Source organism: Mercenaria mercenaria, chromosome 10 (genome assembly GCF_021730395.1).
Source record: "Mercenaria mercenaria strain notata chromosome 10, MADL_Memer_1, whole genome shotgun sequence".
Lineage (NCBI taxonomy): Eukaryota > Metazoa > Mollusca > Bivalvia > Venerida > Veneridae > Mercenaria > Mercenaria mercenaria.
The window spans coordinates 60416058-60436050 of NC_069370.1; the positions used below are offsets into that span (position 1 = coordinate 60416058).

At 36.2% G+C, this 19993-nt stretch overlaps 1 protein-coding gene across 3 annotated transcripts in view; it reads left to right on the top strand.

Moving 5' to 3' along the window:
- LOC123556526 (uncharacterized) overlaps positions 1–19993 on the top strand; it is a 75415-nt gene that overhangs the window by 18791 nt on the left and 36631 nt on the right. For all 3 annotated transcript variants that reach the window (XM_053553201.1, XM_053553200.1, XM_053553202.1), the window contains exons 5-7: positions 264–321; positions 4773–4885; positions 11103–11142. In XM_053553201.1, the coding sequence (XP_053409176.1) occupies positions 264–321; positions 4773–4885; positions 11103–11142 (211 nt within the window). The remainder of the gene's footprint in view (positions 1–263; positions 322–4772; positions 4886–11102; positions 11143–19993) is intronic.

The window sequence follows — 19993 nt, forward strand, 5'->3', positions numbered from 1 at the left end:
GAGTTTTCTCATCTTTGTCAACTTAGGCCATCAAAGTAAATGAGCTTTTTTCATGTATGGCCAAAAGTAGTTACTTTTTGATAGTGTTTCCTCTAGTTTAGTAACTTTTAACAAAACTGTGCAAATACATGGTTTTTAGCTCCTGGTTAAAAAACTGAGAACCACCATCTTGCTTGAATGCATTTGTGACCAGCTTTTATGATATGACATGCATGGTTTGGTGTTAAAGTTCAGTAATATCCCTCATCTAATTTCTTTTGTAGAAAATTATTGCCAGTCGTTTAGGCAGGACCTTTTTAAACAATACTTCTTCAGAAGAAGGTAAGTATTCTGTTATTATACTACTGAAAATAAAGTTTAGGGGGCATATTGTAATAATCTTCAATTAATTGGGTAGTTGTTGGTCTATTGCATCAAGTTTTGGTGTGAACTACTTCCACATTTTTGGCGAGCCCGCTAAAATGCAGAAGCGAAGACATAGTTGTCCAAATGGCTGTTCGGTGTTTGTGCATGCGTCCGTGTGTTAGTCCGTCCGGATTTGTTTGTCAGGACCATAACTTTGACATGCATGGAGCAATCTTGTTTATATTTGGCATTAATGTTAACCTCAGTGAGACGGAGTGTCTTGCACAAACCACAGGTTCCTATCTCAAAGGTCAAGGTCACATCGGAGGTCAAAGATTAAATTCAATAATGACTTTGTCTGGAGCATTTCTTTTCATGCATGGAGGGATTTTGATGTAACTTGGCACAAATGTTCACAACCATGTGACGGAGTGTCTTGCGCAAGAACCAGGACCCTTGGTCTAAGGTCAAGGTCACACTTAGAGGTCAATGTTCAGATACAAGAATGACTTTGTCCTGACCCTTACTTACTATCTTTTGTCCGGAACATTTCTTTTTCATGCATGGAGGAATTTTGATGTTACTTGGCACAGTTGTTCACCATTATGAGAGGGAGTGTCATGTGCAAGAACCTAGAATTACTTCCCTTTGTTATTACTATAAATAGCTTATATCAGAATTTTTTTATTACTGGTCGTAGGGAAAAATCAAGACCACTTTTCTGTAGAACGATATGCATGTTACATCCAATTTTGAAGTGTATTTTGACCTATCTCTACTGGTAAGGATTTTTGTGTGGACTTAGATCTTTTTAAAGATTTACTTCCCTTTGTTGTTACTATAAATAACTTATATTGTATCTTTTTGCAATCATTTTTGGATGGTTGTCGAAGACAAAACAGCCAGTGCAACCACACTCCCCCCTGTCTCCCCCACACCTTCTCCACCTCTGCTCAAAAATTTACATAGACCAAATTGTCCCTTAATCCATTTTTTAATCACTTCAAGATCTAGTTAAACTCCTTTTCCCTTGAAAAAATTGCAAATCTGCAAAATTAGATCTGTTATCAAGAGTGATATAGAGCTACCAAAATACTGTAACAAAACAGTTGTATTTGAAGTTGTCCTTTTATTTATTGATTTTGGTCGTAGGAATATGCATTGTGATGCATTTCCGTATTCTCTGAGAAAACGTTAGATATCGAAGTGGTGTATCTATATAAATTTCCATAGGCCAATAGCCCAGTATTGCTCTAATGCAAAAAGATCGCGCTAAAACTGACCACATGACCCCCTTCTTTGCTTCATTGCCGAGGGAGACGCCATATTGTTGTCAAAGACATACAGGCCTGTACAAATGCTTCTTCCCCCTCCAATAATATACATATGGGGAAAATACTTCGATTTTTTATGCTGGAGGCATATAGTGATTGTCCTGTCTGTTCGTCCATCCATCCGTACGAGGTTAACCAAATGGGACCGTTTCGTCTAGCATCAATACCCCTAACTAGAATGACTTGATACAAATGCAGATGACCTGGGACCATTCCTCATCTTCAGATATATCACCTGACCTCAGTTTGACCTTGAACTTGACTTGGTTTTGGTTGCTTTTTCTTGACAAGGATGCCACTGGGGGCATCAAGCGTTTACTGAACGCAGCTTCTTGTTATCCCCCACCGATGAAATCGGGAGAGGGGTATTGAAAAGGCATTGTCCATCTGTCTGCAGCCATTTCTCTGTTAAACTAGCAGGTAGAATTTCATGAAACTTGACTTAAATATGAACCATCATACTGCGATGATGCCCGTCAAGTTTTATTTTTGATTGGTCAATTTTCCATAGAGTTATTGCCCTTTATTTACTGAAAAATGCCCAAAAATGTCCGTCCGCAGCCATTTCTCAGTAACTAGCAGGTAGAATTTCATGAAATTTGAAATGAAGATGAACCAACATACTGTGATGATGCCCGTCAAGTTTGTTTTCGATTGGTCCATTTCCCTTAGAGTTATTGCCCTTGATTTAATGAAAAATGCCCAAAAATGTCTGTCTGCAGCCATTTCTCAGTAACTATCAGATAGAATTTCATAACACTTGAAATAAACATGAACCAGCATACTGCGCTGATGCCCATCAATTTTTTTATTTTTGGATTCAGTTTCTCTTAGAGTTATTGCCCTTTAATTGTTAAAAAATCCACAGATTTGTACATAAGAAACAAACCAGTCGGTAGAATTTTATTAAATTTCCATGAACATTTATTATAAACATGTGAAGTTGTGTAACCACACCTGGTCACCACCTTGCCTTTGCCCCCACCCCCACCACAAAAAAAAAAATCCTTTTTATTATTTTTTTTTCAAATCTTCCATGAATATTTTATCAACATGCAAAGTTGTACCGTTGCCCCACCTCACTCTCCACTCAGTCATGCCCACCATCCAGATCATGCATCTGCCCCCCCCCCTTTTTTCATTTTTAATTTTCCATCAATATTTATAATCAACATGTAAAGTTTTGTGCCCTCACCTGGTCACCCCCACTGCCTCCTCTCCTCCACAAAAAAAAAGCATTAATTTTCTGTTAAAATGATTTTGACTAATGAAATTATTTGCTTCTTAGTAATATCCTTAACTTTTTGCAGGATATATTTTTTGCCATTCCTCACCACAAGCCCTTTCAGCGGGGGATACCAATTCATCAAATTTGCTTGTTTATTAAATAACTCCTGTGATTTCGAAAACCCAGTGAAATAAACTAGTTCTATACTTTAACAGAATTATATTTGTTTGAATCCGAGTAAATAGACGCTTGCAGTTTACGCCAATTACGGATGATTATAGCGACCCGCTTATTCTTTTGAACTGTGAATAACAATGTAAATGAGTGTTTAAAAAAAAACAGTGCCCGATATACTGACACAAAGAGCTATAAAATAATGTGTTTTATATTTCATTGATTTATCTTGATTTTCAACATATGTTGCCGGAACTGAAATCAGTTTTGTGTAGATATATCAGGGTTCGCACAAACCTGGAAATATGGAAAATCACTGTATCATGGAAATGTCATGGAATTTTGAATAGATAGATTTTATCATAGAAATATCGTGGAAAATCCCAAACAGATCATGGAAAATCTAGAAATTGCCTTGAAAAAATCTCTCAGGCAGTGTATTTCAGTGATTGAATATTGATGGTCGTTTGTTGATTACAGACGTCTGAAAGTGTGTTTTACCATACCATTTAAGTGTTGTATATATATATATTTTTTTTTGCTGCAGCCAGGAAGTCCGTTTCCATTGGTGATTTATTTATATTTACCATTGACTGGAATTTACTTAGGTTGCTTTATATGGGCTATCTCTTGGTTAACCAAATGGGACCGTTTCGTCCAGCATTAATACCGCTTACAAGAATGAATTGATTCTAATACAGATGTAACCTGTGACCATTCGTCATCTTCAAACATCACCTGACCACAGTTTGACCTTGACCTTGACCTCATTTTGGGCTTAGGTTGCTTTATATAGGCCATCTCTTGGTTAACCAAATGGGACCGTTTCGTCCAGCATTAATACCGCTTACAAGAATGAATTGATACTAATACAGATGTAACCTGTGACCATATCTCCTCTTCAAACATCACCTGACCACAGTTTGACCTTGATCTCGTTTTGGACTTCGGTTGCTTTGTACTGACAAGGATGCCACCGGGGGCATCAAGCGTTTATTGAACGCAGCTCCTTGTTTAAGATAGAGCCTTGAAATTTTGATGACATACACAGTTTTGCACATCAATCGTAAAACTGAATTTCATTGACCATGAATGTGACCTACTGACTTTCTTAATATTTTATCATCAGTTTGACATTTGAAACATGTAGCTCATATTACTCAGGTGAGCGATCCAGGGTCATCATGACCCTCTTGTTTTTGTTTCTAATATGTTATTCCCCATATTGGGACAAGCATATGCATCAGGGGAGTATCATTTGGTTTTACCGATTCCTTGTATTCAAAATTAAAATAGTTGTTCCACGTTATTAGCCACATGATATTACACAGGGTGCATTACTCTTGCAAAAATATACCATGAATTATGTCTTCTACTAAGTTAATGTTTTGATACGCTTTCACCCTATCACTGATATTACTAAACACATCTAACTCAGACTTCAACTATTGTTCAATATAGTTATACACATTGGAGTCATTAAACTCTCAAGTGGTTGCTCCGGCTTCCTCAGATGTGATCTATTTCACTACCCAGCACCAAAATCCTGTGACAGCTCTTGTTTCTGTCTGTATTAAGAAAGTACTTTTAATGGTTGCTATGGTTATTGTAATACAAAATGTTATACAAGTAATATATTTGTTATTTTAATATTTGTATAATACCATCTTTAAAGAATATCTTTATTACAGATTCTGGAGAAGGAATCACTGCTGTGAAGATAAAGGGAGGAGAAACGGTTTCTGAAACAGACATAAAATTTGGATCATTAGTTGAACCATTGGATCCTGTACCAACTGCATTGGTAATTATTGCTATGACACTTTCTGATTCAGATGTCTCTTTAATATGTTTGTAGATCTGATGGATCAGTATTCTGTCACAGAGTTTGCAGCTATTATTATACCCTGTCAAAGTATCTAGAGGTTGTTTAGGAGCAAAACTATTCAAACACACTCTGAGACATTCACCATGTCAAGTTTGGCTAGACCAGAGTTATGGGTCTTGACTTAGAAAATATTCAAAAAGGGCCTAGACATTTATGTCACATGTATCAAAATGTATTTGAGCTAAAGTCATGAAACATGAGAGGATTTTTAAAAACTGTTTAAGCCAGCTATGAAACTCACTTGAGTGATCTAATGCAATCATGTCCGTCTTGTTTATGTAAGCTGGTATCTTATTAACCAGGTTTTCAACGAAAACCTTAGATTCACGGTGGCGATACCCTGGGTATGCAGGGGAGCAAAATGGCGGCGGATTCTCTCGATTTAGGTAAAATTTTTCATTATTACTGTCTTAATACTTAACCAATTTTGACGAAATAAAGACGAGTGCCCGCTCATAAGAATACTACATCCTCGGCTATAAAGCTAGGGCTCCTGGGTTTCGTAGTTTTTGTGAAAAGTGCAACGGCGCATTCTGACGGAAAAAATGCAACTGCTATGTAGGGGGGCATTTTTCTGAAAATGATTAAATCAGCTATCCCTGTGTGTTTCGAAAAACGGCTTGTGGGGCGGAACCGGGCTTGACATTTTCCAAAGCTGTTGTAGAACTTTAGCGAGTGAAATCGCCAGTTTTCGGCAATTCCAGGCGATTGAAAGGAAATGCTATGTAGGGGAGGTGTTTTCATTATGTTATGTGGGGGAGCTTTTGACATGTGGGGGTGACTTAACTGGCTGCTAGGCTGCTAGAGGCACGCAGTGATATGATCATTTGATACATAAAGTACCGGTATATATAATATGGATAGAAATTATCTCAGTGGAAAAAAAACCTTTTCAAGGATTTTTTATTTTGAAGGTGGATATGAAGTAAACATATAAATGCCTTCTACGGACACATTAGGGTACATATATGTGGAACAGATTGTCAACTCCGTCCGCTCAGATTCGTACTTGTATTTTGATAATATTCCCTGTGTTTTATCCCCGTATCCGTTAAATCGGGGACAATATCTTTGTTGGCCTCTCTCTCTCTCTCTCTATCTCTCTCTCTCTCTCTTTAAAATATGAACTCGGCATTCAAGATAACTTTTTTCGAGGCAAATTTCTTTATGAAATCCTTCCATATTCACACATCCCATTCATTGTACATGCCCATTACATTGGTAAATAAACATTTGACCTTGGTCTTCGTTTTGCCATATTTACACGTCAAGCACATAGCTCTTTTTCCAGCCTCATATTTCAACGGGGGCATTGTGCTTCAAAAACACATCTTGTTTTTCTTACTTTTCTCATATACTTATAGCCAGTTAGCGTACTCCATGCCCCACCTACCAAATATTTTATTTTGTTTTCGGTGCTACGAGTGCCGTAGCAGCAATGTTTCCTTATCTAATTTTCTGATTAACCGTTTTAACTTTGGAAAAAATGAAGAAGAACGTCTTAGTATATTTATTAATTATAACGTAAACAGAAATATATAGTGAAAGTCAAAATCATAGCATGATATTTCAAACCGAATTGTTGTAAATTGTTCCGGACATAAATTTAGCCTGTGTATGTGAAAGAGTTTGACCCATCAAAATATTGTTCGTACTAGCAGTAAATTTAAACGGGCCAACATGGTTCTTGCAATTGAAAAAAAAAAGTATTGAAAGGTTCTATTCAATAATATTATGTTTACGTGCAGTTTCTTTTTAAATAAGGGGGAAGATAGTGATATTGAAAATGATTAAATCGTTATTTAGACGACTGCTTTACCACTTAGAACCATAGAATATTTTATGTTTCAACTGCCATGACTATATATCAGTACAATGCAACTTCTAATGCCACCTTTAATATTTTTTTCAAATTTCTTTAAAAGAGTTTTTATGAATGTCAGCATCGCTGTTCCTGGTTGTGGAGATGCAGCCGATCAACTGATATAAACCCCGGCCGCAAAATTCGCAAAAAATCCAACAGCGGCAACGTAGATATAATATGTTTTTAGTAATATACGTAGGGGTTGTCTTATTGAAACAGCATTTGACTTTCAAATTAAATTTTACTATTCTCACATGACATTTGCACCGGTGGTAAAGGAGATCGTAAAGCGTTTTCTTCGTTAAATGAAGACAATCTTTGTCGTATAATAGCAGTATAGGATGCACTTGCTATTATGAGGATGCATGATAACCATAACAATGAAACAATAATATATCGTGCGTACAAAAATGAAAGAGTAAGTAAATGAAAATTATTTAACTGCGAGAAACTCTGCAAAGTTAATTTATAATTTTTTATGCCCGTGACAAACTGCCCGATCGTTCATCAAAATCAAATTATATTGCACGTTAAACTCGGGGTTGCATGGTTATAAAATGTACAAATCCTTTTAACGATTTAGTATGATGGAAAAAATACGAAGAAATTAAACATAAATATATCTAGTTAAACCTTCCTCTCTTTTTATGACTTTAAAAAACTAGAGGTTTGCGAATTTCGAGAATTTAGAAATTAAAGGTTATTTTGTAAAAAATAGCTATAAAATCTGCAGTAGATCTATATATTCTTGCATAAAAACTACTTTTTTCACTGGATCCGCCCATGTATTAACAGGAGAAAAATCGTGTGCAAACAAGGCAATTCACGTGCTGTTAATACCCGATTTTTATTTTTGAAATGCTTTGCCAGGGATATATGTATGTATTTTTACGCACACTGATATTTGGCATCTGCGTCTTGTTTCTTCCTTAACAACCTTATCTTGTAGCATTATAAATACAATGTAATCCATAGTATGTTTAGCTGTATCTGTTTCCAACCCCAAACGTACTGCCCCCATCAATGTACGCCCTAGCTTCTTTTAGAGTTCACTCCCTTTACAAAGCGTCTGTTCAGTTATTGTAAATAACTGTGAATAAATAAGTATCGCGTGTAACTTGTGCTATTGTTCGTTTTTAGGTATTATATTTATGATTTTGGTAAGTATCAGTCGGTATGTTTTTATCTAATTTCTCGAAGAATTTATATAAACAGCTTGGAAACTTGACACTACGTTCGTACTTATCCGTACTCCAACTGCGTGTCCGTACTCAATATAACTCGAATGCAAGGTTATTATTCTTGAAATTGTGATCGAGTCCACCAAATTGTGAAATGATTTGAACAATTATTGGTAATTTTATGTTTGTAATAATGAGAGATAAAAAAATCGCTTAAAAACCTTCAGGAGGTGCTTTTGATAGCGTTGTTTATTTCCGGGCCCTGGATACGGATATTTAAAACATGTTTACCGTTTCCAAGAACAACTGGAATGGTAAATAAAAAATGTACCGGAATCGTCAAGTCATCACGTATGAAAACAATACATAAATCGCCGTGAAATATATTTTTATGCAAGAATAGCGACAATACACGTTTGTTTTGTGTATTAACATCTGCAGAAGCCCTTGGGATATGTTTGTGACCTCGACCTTCGGTCTCGGTCACAAACAATCCCGCGGGCTTCTGCAGACGTTAATACACAAAAAAACGTGTATTATCCCTACATTGAAGCTTCACTATGCAATAAAAAACGCCTCATGAAAATAGAATAGGCAGCTTATAGTAATTGGATGAATTAATGGTTTATGTTTCAGGTACAGCATAGAAAAAAAGATGAAGAGTAAGCGCTCATCAAATGTAACGTTAAATGCCAACAGCCGGCGTCGTAAACGTACAGCTAAAATGAATATGAAATACCAACTTCAGATGACTGAAATGTATACTGTTATAAAACCGCTCACAAAGCAGTTCACCCCCACATGTCAAAAGCTCCCCCACATAACATAATGAAAACACCTCCCCTACATAGCATTTCCTTTCAATCGCCCGGAATTGCCGAAAACTGGCCATTTCACTCGCTAAAGTTCTACAACAGTTTTGGAACATGTCAAGCCCGGTTCCGCCCCACAAGCCGTTTTTTGAAATACACGGGGATAGCTGATTTAGTCATTTTCAGAAAAATACCCCCCTACATAGCAGTTGCATTTTTTCCGTCAGAATGCGCCGTTGCACTTTTCACAAAAACTACGAAACTCGGGAGCCCTAGCTTTATAGCCGAGGGTGTAGTATTCTTATGAGCGGGCACTCGTCTTTATTTCATTTAAATTGGTTAAGTATTAAGACAGTAATAATGAAAAATGTTACCTGAATCGAGAGATTCCGCCGCCATTTTGCACCCCTGCATACCCAGGGTATCGCCACCGTGGATTGGGGTATATCGTTGGTCGGGCGGGCGGACGGCGGCGTCAAACTGGTGTTTCCGGTCAATAACTTTAGTTTCGGTAAAGATATTTGAATAAAACTTGGTATGTATGTAGCTTATATCAACACAAAGGCTGGGATTGATTTTGGGGTTTCTGGGGTCAAGGTCAAGGTCACTGGTACTTAAAATAGAAAAAGGGTTTCCGGTCAATAACTTAACTTAGGAATGAGCTATCATGATGAAACTTGGTGTATAGAAAACTTATATAAAGTTGTAGCTTGGGATTGATTTTGGGGTTTCTGGGATCAAGGTCAAGGTCATTGTTACTAAAAATAGGATTAGGTTAGGGTTAGGGTTAGCATATCTTCTACATGCATGGAGGGATTTTGATGAAAGTTGGCACAATTGTTCACCATCATGAGACGGAGTGTCATGCGTAAGAACCAGGTCCCTAGGTCTAAGGTCAAGGTCACACTTAGAGGTCAAAGGATACAAGAATGAAAACTTTGTCCGGAGCATATCTTCTTCATGCATAGAGGGATTTTGATGTAACTTTGCACAATTATACACCATCATGAGACGAAGTGTCTTGCGCAGTTCCCTTTTTTAGAATTACTTCCCTTTGTTGTTACTATAAATAGCTTATATTGTAACTTTTTCATTACTAGACGTAGGGAAAAATTGAGACCACTCTTCTGTAGTACAACATGCATGTTACATCCAATTTTGAGGTGTATTTTGACCAATCTCTACCTGGTAAGGATTTCTATGTGGACTTACAATTTTTTTTTTTTTTTTTTTTTTTTTTGGAAGATCAACTTCCCTTAGTTGTTACTATAAATAACTTATATTGTAACTTTTTTTATAATTGACCGTAGGGAAAGCCAAGACCACTTTTCTGTGGTACAACATAGTTGTTACTTTCTAATTTTAGGTGTATTTTAAGGTATCTCTACCTGGTAAGGAGTTTTTTTGTGGACTTAGAAAAACAAAAGAATTACAATGATTACTAAACAACCACAAAATTAAAATTACATCTGCAAATACAGGTGCTAGAGTAAAGAAATTTGCTGTGACGGGCGTATATTGTGACATTCTGGCACTCTTGTTTATTCTTATGAAAAGTATTGAAAACCTGGTTTCGTGGCATTGCCGCGTTTCTTGTTTATCATATTAAGAAGGATTTAAATTGATTTAACATTTTTGTGATAAGGCCTATGAAAAGTTGGGCTTTGCTAGCTAGCTACATCAGTACTCTCATTTTAGATTATGGTACCACAAGTTAGTTGTTAAACTTAGTGACAAGTTAATCTTTATAGCAGACCTTATCTCAATTTTGACCAGTGATTTTTTTTTTTCCCCTTTTGGGAAAAGGTCCGGTACCGGATAAATTGGTGAAAATAGCGGGGTTTTTACTCAGATTGGGAATTTTTACAGTTAATTAATAACATCATTTAGAATGATTCTTCCTTAAATTCCATGTAAATATCATCAAACAAACTGTTTGAATGGTTAAATCATGGTGAATGTCAATGTAACTAAGTTTTCATGCTGCAATCATCAAAATGCAAACTTAATTTTGTAATTTGAGGGAATTTTTAGACGATAATAAATTAATTGGGGAAAAAGATTGCATTTTTCAATTGGGAAAAGGTCCTTTTAAGGGAACTTTATAAAGAAGGAAAATAATCCCTGTTGACAAATGTTCACCCTGGTCCAATTAAGCCATTAAATTTTTTCTTACATTTATGACGTATACAGTTATATAAAAATCATTGGCATCATATGTTTTAGAGCATATTACTTATGCAACTCTGTTACAGTCTTTTTTACTTATTTTGTAGGCACATTTAGTCTCCGTTGCTCCAAAGGAAACATTTAAAGGTAAGTACGATTTCAGTGTTTATATTTTTATGCCTCCGAAGGGAGGCATATAGTTTTTGAACCATCTGTCTGTCTGTCGGTCTGTCAGTCTGTCGGTCTGTCCGCAGTTTTCGTGTCCGGTCCATATCTTTGTCATCGATGGATGGATTTTCAAATAACTTGGCATGAATGTGTACCACATTAAGACGACGTGCAGTGCGCAAGACCCAGGTCCGTAGTTCAAAGGTCAAGGTCACACTTAGATGTTAAAGGATAGTGCATTGATGGGCGTGTCTGGTCCATATCTTTGTCATCGATGGTTGGATTTTCAAATAACTTGGCATGAATGTGAACCACAGTATGACGACATGCAGTGCGCAAGACCCAGGTCCGTAGCTCAAAGGTCAAGGTCACACTTAGACGTTAAAGGATAGTGCATTGATGGGCATGTCCGGTCCATATCTTTGTCATCGATGGATGGATTTTCAAATAACTTGGCATCAATGTGTACCACAGTAAGACGACATGTCCTGCGCAAGACCCAGGTTCGTAGCTCAAAGGTCAAGGTCACACTTGGATGTTAAAGGATAGTGCATTGATGGGCGTGTCCGGTCCATATCTTTGTCATCGATGGATGGATTTTCAAATAACTTGGCATGAATGTGTACCACAGTAAGACGACGTGTCACACGCAAGACCCAGGTCCGTAGCTCAAAGGTCAAGGTCACACTTAGACGTTAAAGATCATTTTTCATGATAGTGCATTGATGGGCATGTCCGGTCCATATCTTTGTCATTCATGCATGGATTTTAAAATAACTATGCATGAATGTGTGACACAGTAAGACGATGTGTCGCGCGCAAGACCGAGCTCCGTAGGTCAAAGGTCCTAAACTCTAACATCGGCCATAACTATTCATTCAAAGTGCCATCGGGGGCATGTGTCATCCTACGGAGACAGCTCTTGTTGTTAACATTCCATTTCATCCAATAAAGATCATGAAATCGGTAAAATGAAAACTAGAATGATGATTTGATTCAGTTATGATGCGTTTATATACACAAATTAAAAGAATGCAGGATAAGGGAAAAGAGGAATTGTCAGAACACCTTTATGTAGATATATGAGAAATGCAATTTTGTAATTTTAAGACTGTATGGTTTGTAATGCAGATCTGATGTTAGAAAATGTGAAATGTTATTTAAGATATTAAATTAATGTAATTATATAATTAAAGTATATACAGGTTTACATGTACTATATATTGATTTATATATGTTGTCACATGTTTGACATCAGAGGAGTGAAATAAAGCCACTACATAAATTTGATAATACACTGTTGTAATAAAGCTTTTACGTCGACGTCGTTTAAAGTATTGGAGTCATTGGCCATATTAACTTGTTTATGATAGTTAAAGAAAGTAGATTTTTTAGCTCGCCTATGCAATGCTGAGGGTGAGCTATTATGATCACGCTGTGTTTGTCGTGCGTCCATCCGTTTGTTGTCAACATTTGTGTTTAAAAGACATCTCCTCCAAAACCACTGAATGGATTTTGATGAAACTTGGCATGGGTGTTCCTTGGATGGTCCTCTACCAAAATTGTTCAAACGGTTCCGTTTGGTTGCACATAGGGGCTGCCAGAGCTGAAAATAGAAAAATCTTCAAACGACACCTCCTCCTAAACCGAATGTCCAATTTTGAAATAATTTCACACAAATATGCTTTATGTCAACCTCTACCAAGATTTTTCAAATTATTTTGATTCGTCAAAAAACATGGCTGCCAGAGGGTGTAGTCACTTTTCCCTATATGTATATAGTGGAAACTTTAAAAATCTTCCTGTGTGAAACTGCTAGCCCAATTTTAGAATAAATGGTCCTTGTATGACCCTCTACCAAGATTGTTCAAGTTATATCGATTTGTCAAAAGCCATGGCTGCCAGTGGGCATGGTCACTTTTTAGCTCACCTGTCACGAAGTGACAAGGTGAGCTATTGTGACCGCTTGATGTCCGTTGTGTGTTGTCCGTCGTCGATCAACAATGTTTGAAAAAATCTTCTTGAAAACCACTAGGTAGAATTACACCAAACTTCACAGGAATGATCCTTGGGTGGCCCCCTTTCAAAATTATTCAAAGAATTGAATTCCATGCAGAACTCTGGTTGCCATGGCAACCAAAAGGAAAAAGTTTAAAAATCTTCTTCTCAAAAACCAGAAGCCCTAGAGCTTAGATATTTGGTGTGAAGCATTGCCTAGTGGACCTCTACCAAATTTGTTCAAATCATGACCCCGGGGTCGAAATTGACCCCGCCCCAGGGGTAAGTAAGTAAGTAAGTAAGTAAGTAAAGACTTTATTTAATGAGGCTACACATTTGGTTTCCCAATCTTCCATGTGGGCCTTAGAATATATACATAATATACAGATGATAAAACATTCGGGGTCACTTGATTTTACATAAGAAAATCTTAAAAAATCTTCTTCTCAAAAACCAGAAGCCCTAGAGCTTAGATATTTGACATGTAGCATTGCCTAGTGGACCTCTACTAAAATTGTTCAAATCTTGACCCCGCTCCAGGGGTCACTTGATTTTACACAGGAAAATATTAAAAAGTCTTCTTCTCAAAAACCAGAAGCCCTAGAGCTTAGATATTGGACATGTAGCATTGCCTAGTGGACCTCTACTAAATTTGTTCAAGTCATGACCCGGGGGTCAAAATTGACCCGCCCTAGGGGTCTCTTGATTTTACATAGGAAAATCTTCAAAAATTTTCTATAAATAAACCAGAAGGCCTAGAGCTTAGATATTTCACATGTAGCATTGATTTTAGACCTGTACAACATTTGTTCAAATCATGACCCCCTGGGTCAAAATTGACCCCGCCCCAGGGGTCACTTGATTTTACATAGGAAAATCTTCAAAAAATTTCTAAAAATAAACCAGAAGGCCTAGAGCTTAGATATTTCACTTGAAACATTGCCTAATGGACCTCTACAAAATTTGTTCAGATCATGTCCCCCGGGGTCAAAATTGACCCCGCCCCAGGGGTCAATTGATTTTACATAGGAAAATCTTTAAAAAAATCTAAAAATAAACCAGAAGGCCTAGATCTTAGATATTTGACGTGTAGCATTGCCTAGTAGACTTCTACAAAATTTGTTCAAATCATGACCCCCAGGGTCAAATTGACCCTGCCCCATGGGGTTACTTGATTGTACATAGAAAAATCTTCAAAATTTTCTAAAAATAAACAAGAAGGCCTAGAGCTTAGATATTTGACATGTAGCATTGCCTAGTGGACCTCTACAAAAAATTTTCAAATCTTGACTCTCCAGGGTCAAATTGACCCAGCCCCAGGGGTTACTTGATTGTACATAGAGAAATCTTCATAAATTTGCTAAAAATAAACCAGAAGGCCAAGATCTTAGATATTTGATATGTAACATTGCCTAGTAGACTTTTACAAACTTTGTTCAAATCATGACACCCTGGGTAAAATTGGCCCCGCCCAAGGGGTTACTTGACTGTACATAGGAAAATCTTCCAAAAAATGTCTAAAAATCATCAGTTTGACATTTGAAGCATGTGGCTCATATTACTCAGGTGAGCGATCCAGAGTCATCATGACCCTCTTGTCTCTATGTGTATATAGTGGAAACTTTAAAAATCTTCTTGTGTGAAACTGCTAGCCCAATTTTAGAATAATTTTACACAAATGGTCCTTGTGTGACCCTCTACCAAGATTGTTCAAATTATATCGATTTGTCAAAAAACATGGCTGCCAGGGGGCGTGGTCACTTTTCTCTATATGTATATAGTGGAAACTTTAAAAATCTTCTTGTGTGAAACTGCTTGCCCGATTTTAAAATAATTTTACACAAATGGTCCTTGTGTGGCCCTGTACCAAGATTGTACAGATTATACCGATTCGTCAGAAAACATGGCAGCCAGAGGGCGTGGTCACTTTTCCCTGTATGTATATAGTAGAAACTTTAAAAACCTTCTTGTGTGAAACTGCTAGTCTGATTTTAAAATAATTTTACACAAATGGTTCTTGTGTGACCTTCTACAGATGGTGTTCAAATTTTTCTGATTCATCAAAAAACATTGCCGCCAGAGGGCGTGGTCACTTTTCAACAACAATTTCTTTTAACAGTATTTCCTCCAAAACCACTGAATGGATTTTGATGAAACTTTACACAAATGATCTCTGGGTAGCCCTCTTTCAAGATTGTCCAAAGGTTCCAGTTCATTGAACATAAGGGTCTTTTTTGGTTGAAAATAGGTTTTTAGTTATCAGACTTCAAAAATCTTATTCTCTAGAGCTTTGATATTTGGTATGATTGTGATATAAGAATTTGACTCTCTACTATACATGTCCAAATTATTACCCTAAGGTAAAAAAAATGGCCATGCCCCTGTGTCTGACATGTACTTACTATTAGACAGTTCGCGAAAACCCTGAGAAAAAAATCTGTAGGCATTTTTTAGTACAATATGGTATCATACATCCAAATGTTCGTTGGGGTATATCGAATTCAGCCAGGGTGGATACCAGGCGCAAATATCCCTATTCAAGTTTTTGTGAGGCCCTAAAAGGGGTGTACATGATAAGAAATAATAATGAAAGTAAAATGTTTAAATTACAGGTTAAGGTAAATCTGACATAAATATATAATAGAGTGGAAAGATTCAATTATGTAATATAATTTGACGTATAAATGTAATTTTCAAGTGAAATTAAAGACTAAGAGGCCCTAAATTGGGGGTTCTCTGTCAGACGGCATTTACATGATGATGTGACGTATCCAATATGTTAAAATTTGCGCTATATTGGTATTAACATGTAATTAAGAAATGAATGTTTACCCTTTATAGTATCCAGTGCATATAAAAAACTAAGATATATTACATTTTCTTTGAAATTTCGTATATAATTCAAGAGGCCCCAAAAGGAGTTACACTCAAAATGAACAATTTTAACCGGACATGTTGAATATCATTTTTGCCATCAACGTAACATTCAGTTAAGTGTGTGGATATACTCAGGTAGTCTTAAAACATTAACTGTACTAAAACTTATTATGTAAAGTTATTTCATTGTTTTTATTATTGCAGCATCACTTTCTATTGAGGTCTGAGAACACTAAAACCGAGACTTTCACAAAACACTTTGATACATATAGAATAAGTTAAACTCTGAGAATTTCAAGAAATTATAGAGCCAATATATTACATATACATGTTACTTTGCTGCATTTCATTTCCTAAATCACTTGCCCCTCATCGATGTGGGTTCGAGTCTCACTCGGGGCGTTGAATTCTTCATGTGAGGAAGCCATCCAGTTGGCTTACGGAAGGTCGGTGGTTCTATCCAGGTGCCCGCTCATGATGAAATAATGCACAGAGGGGCAAAAAAAATATTTTCATTTAATTGTTACTACAATGAGAGTGTGTAAAATATCGGTTTATTGGTACTAACTTTTGAGACACATAATTATAGTCAAATTGCCCAAATATGGAATACTGAACCGATATATACACTCAAAAAAGTAAACACGCAATATCACTTTCTGGCAAATATTTCATTTTTTTTTTTTTCAAAACGTGTGTAAATATTTGATGTATATTGACATACACATATAAATTGCCAAACTTTTCAAAATTCCAGTGCATTTGAAGAATAGTGAGAGCTATTCTGTTCACTCTGGTGTTGGTGTCGCCTTTGTTGACATCCTCACCTTGGATAAGTTTTGCATGTAATAATCTTGACTGAGTTTAATACAAAATATGATTTGTTTTCAACCTAGAATATTTGGTAAAAGATTAGCATGTACCTAAAAACAAGGTGTATTTCAGAAACTATGGTTTTGTAAGTCTTGCCTAGTCGTGGTCCTTGTTAATCTTAGAAGTTGTTGAATAGTCGAGCGCAAGGCTTTTGGGCAGCTATTGTTATTAAAATCGTTATCAGACTTTATTCATGGCCAAAACAGGCATTTTTCAAAAATATTTTGTTGAAGCAGTGGTATGCCATAAGACCCATTGACATTCAGTTGTTTTGAAATGGTGGAGTCACCAGATGTAATAATACGACTACAATATAGAAAACCTTGTGTGACATTACACGTAAATGTTTGTAATCGCGTCTACATCATACAAAAGTGTTTTGTAAGGTAAAAACTTCAGACTTACCAAACTTAAACTTTTGGTCAATTTATTAATCATTTAACAGTATCAAGACTTTTAATGGATATTTGGTATGTCATTCCTTATTAATTATCAAATTTCTGTATAGTTTCTAAGGTTGTAGTGAAATGAATTAGAACACAGGCGCCATATGCTCATGTAACACACGTCATGCTTAGACTGTCCTAAAGAGTGGATGTGTTGCATTTTTACTGTTTGAGAGTATTTTCAAAGCACAAGGCTAGACAAAAAAATCACATGGACAAATATTCATTAAGAAAAACTACGTTCGAAGAAAGAACCTACCCCCTCAAACAAAAAACCCGTATCAGTGATATGGATGTGTACATGATTAACTTTACACTTAATATACATGAACAAAGTTAAATATATAGACAACGAGAAACATACGGACACACAAAGGAACAAAGTGGAGCACAGATTTGGAACTGTCAGTTGCAAAAACACAACTTGGAAATTAAACCAGTAAAAAGTGAAGTAAATCTTTCTCCTAATCCTTCCAACTTTTTAGAGTTGCATAACAGTGTAAATAAAAGATGTAATGGCAAAGTATGTACAATATGAAATATTTCTGTAAATTTAGATACAAAGTAAGCCTAACAACTATTAAGACATGTACTCAGTTCTTTTAACCTGAGCAAAATAGGCTTCTAGAGCATAATAAGCCTAGAACTGAAAAAATGACCATTAACAAAGGAGAAGGTTCACTTGCCTCAAAATGGCCTAAAAACTGAAAGTTTCAAAATGGAGTAAAGAACACGTTTTCTTTCTTTAAGAAGTATTCTTTTATCAAATGGCACGAAATAATTTACAATATATTCATTATAGAAGAAAATATTTGACATAACTGAAAATACGTTTACCATTATGGGAATGGGGAACCTTCAGTTTTTAACAGAATTTTTAAACAAATCTGAAATTTTCACTATGAGCACAGCTGTCGACCACAATCAAAAAATGACCATAAATTCTGTGAAAGAAGCTGGACCTATGGTCAAAATATTTTTGTGGTCCTTGAGTGTGCTCACTACCAAAAATATTCCTATGTGACCTAAATATGGCAAAAAATGCCAGTTTTCTCAAAAATCTACGTTTTCAGCAATATTCAGTGATATGTGTTGAACACAATAATTAACCTGTTTATAAAAAACTTAATTCTTTACAGCAAACAATATATAGTTTTTCAAATTTTAGCCAGTTTGAACATTTTCAGAATTGCATAGGCCATATAAGGCTTAAGTGAACTTTGTCCTTTTTAATGTTGAGCTGAAACTACATGGAGGGCTCTCAGGTTGGAATCTATCCCTGACCATCACTAAGATGCCAGGAAAATTGTTTCATGCAGTCATTTGTACATAAAAATGCTTACTCTCAGGAATCCTTACAAGTATAACTACTGTTAATAACAAACAACAAAATATACATACTTAATCTATTATCAAAATTGTAAACAAACAGATTTGACAGGTCCTGGACATTCTTATTCCTATAGCATGAATACAGGCGAGTATATGAGGACAAAAAAGAGCCGATATCTACAATCTGCAAGGCACAAAATTACACAAAATACTAATGATTACATTATTTTTGGAAATATTAGAATTTTCTAGCTCCTTTGTGGCTACTTCATAAACACCACCTACTAAAAACGTAGCTGATTGGGAAAATAGGTGCTACATGTTCACATGAATATTAGCTATCCTTTTCAGGTAATGAAATACTTAAAATAATAAAATGTAACTATCAACTGTGCAGTGTCATTGTGACATTTACTGAAGTGGACACACACCAGTACATGTGTCATGTGGTACATGAAATGCTGACATCCAGATTGAGCAGCGGAAACCTAAATACTTGACAACTGCTCCTCTGATACCAAATTGGTTAAAAATGTCTTTGACTTGTCTCTCTGGCTAGCTGAATCAAGTGATCTAATAACTACCTAAAAACAAATGTTAAATTGCTGTGAAGAAAATATTCTGGTAAATTTTATGGTTTACAACATATGAAAGAAGAAGGCAATTTACCATATTTTTTTTCAACAAACTTTAAAATTTGCTTATCAATTATTCTACAATAACATGACCCCATAGTGGTGCCTTTTTAGCTCACCTGAGCCAAAGGCTCATGGTGAGCTATTGTGACCGCTCAATGTCTGTTGTCCGTCGTCCGTCCGTCAACATTTCCTAAAAAAATCTTCTTCTTGAAAACCACTGGGCAGAATTACACCAAACTTCACAGGAATGATCCTGAGGTGGCCCCCTTTCAAAATTGTTCAAAGAATTGAATTCCATGCAGAACTCTGGTTGCCATGGCAACCGAAAGTAAAAACTTTAAAAATCTTCTTGTCCAAAACCACAGGGCCTAGGGCTTTAATATCTGGTGTGTAGCATCATCTAGTGGTCCTCTACCAAAATTGTTCAAATTATCCCACTAGGGTCAAATATGGCCCCGCCCCGGGGGCTCTCAAGGTTTATATAGACTTGTATAGGGAAAGCTTTGAAAATCTTCTTGTACAAAACCACATGGCCTAGGGCTTTGATATTTGGTATGTAGCATCATCTAGTGGTCCTTTACCAAGTTTGTTCAAATTAACCCCCTAGGGTCAAATATGGCCCCACCCCGGGGGTCACATGGTTTATATAGAGTTAAATAGGGAAAA